Source organism: Montipora capricornis, chromosome 6 (assembly GCF_036669925.1).
Source record: "Montipora capricornis isolate CH-2021 chromosome 6, ASM3666992v2, whole genome shotgun sequence".
In the NCBI taxonomy this organism is placed as follows: domain Eukaryota; kingdom Metazoa; phylum Cnidaria; class Anthozoa; order Scleractinia; family Acroporidae; genus Montipora; species Montipora capricornis.
In genome coordinates, this window is record NC_090888.1 from 12,780,701 (window position 1) to 12,781,905 (window position 1,205).

At 38.2% G+C, this 1,205-nt stretch overlaps 1 protein-coding gene across 1 annotated transcript in view; it reads left to right on the plus strand.

Annotated features, from left to right (window-relative positions):
- The first annotated feature begins 308 nt into the window (after positions 1–308).
- The window catches only part of LOC138051540 (26S proteasome regulatory subunit 7), a 16,807-nt gene continuing 15,910 nt past the window's right edge, over positions 309–1,205 (plus strand). The window contains exons 1-2 of the mRNA XM_068897760.1: positions 309–439; positions 613–650. Of these exons, the coding sequence (XP_068753861.1) occupies positions 367–439; positions 613–650 (111 nt within the window). The 5' untranslated portion in view covers positions 309–366. The remainder of the gene's footprint in view (positions 440–612; positions 651–1,205) is intronic.

Genomic DNA, 1,205 nt, shown 5'->3' on the forward strand with positions numbered 1-1,205 from the left:
GCCCGTTTCTCGAAAGTCCCGAAAAGCCATTTGTGAACTGCTTACCGCTTATTTTGGAGAGCCGATCTTTTAACGTGTTTTCAAGGCAACAAAAAGAAAAATAACTGTGAAGTTTGACGACTTAAATCCTCTCCGTTCTTGAGATACAAAAGGAACTGTGACACCCGAAAATGGCCCGTAAATTTTCGGGAGTTTCGATGCAAAATTTTCGTCTGTGCCGAGTAAAGTGGCATTTTTTTACAGACTGGCACTAGTTTGAAAAAGTCTGAAAAGGTTTATGGGGGCAATGACGAAGCAACTCCTGGACATGCGCAGCAACGTCGTTATCCTCCATATTGGAAAGTTTGGTACATCTTCAGGGTAAAAATGCCGGATTACCTTGGAAAGGACCAAAGAAAAACCAAAAATGACGATACGAAGGATGAAAAGCCAATTCAAGGTTGGTGGACTGTTCAGCATTGTTATTATCAAAAGGAATGACCTGGCACAAAATAACTGAGATGAACTGAGTTTGCTAGCGATATGTGCAAGCTGTTAAGTTTAACTTGAGTTCTGACGTTTCGTAATGAACCAGAACGTACGATTGTCACTATGTTATCTGTTGTCTTTTAGCTCTCGATGAAGGAGATATAGAAATCCTGAAAACATATGTAAGTCCTATTCAGCTTCAAAGTATTTTGGCATGCATTTGAAGTGTTTTCACTTAAAAAGTTAATTGGGAAATTTGACACTTTTTTATAGAAACTGCTGTAAAATTTTCATCTCTGCGACACTTGGATGCTAACCCTTAACATGATAGAGTTGTATCCTATAAGGGTGCATTATAAATTTATAATTAAATATTTTAAAAAGATGGCTGCCATTCTTTTGAGGTGAAGCATTCTCTCTTTTCTTTTGGTATCTGGGGAAAAAAAAATCGTAAAAGTAATTCTTTGATTGCACTCACGTGATAAGAAGGCCATGTTGGTGCCAAAAGAATAGAAAAATGTATCTCACAAGTTTTGCATAATAATAGAGTCAAATTCTTAAAGTACATTTTCGCTATTGTCCTTTCCACCAACATGGCGTCCTTGGCGTCAGGCGCTATTAAAGAATGGCAAACGTGATGGACAAGTAAAGAGTGTTGAAGCTTCAATGCATGCTACTTGCATATCACGTTCACTACGTCCTCTGTTTTTTCCAAAGAAGAGAGACTGCGCACAGTC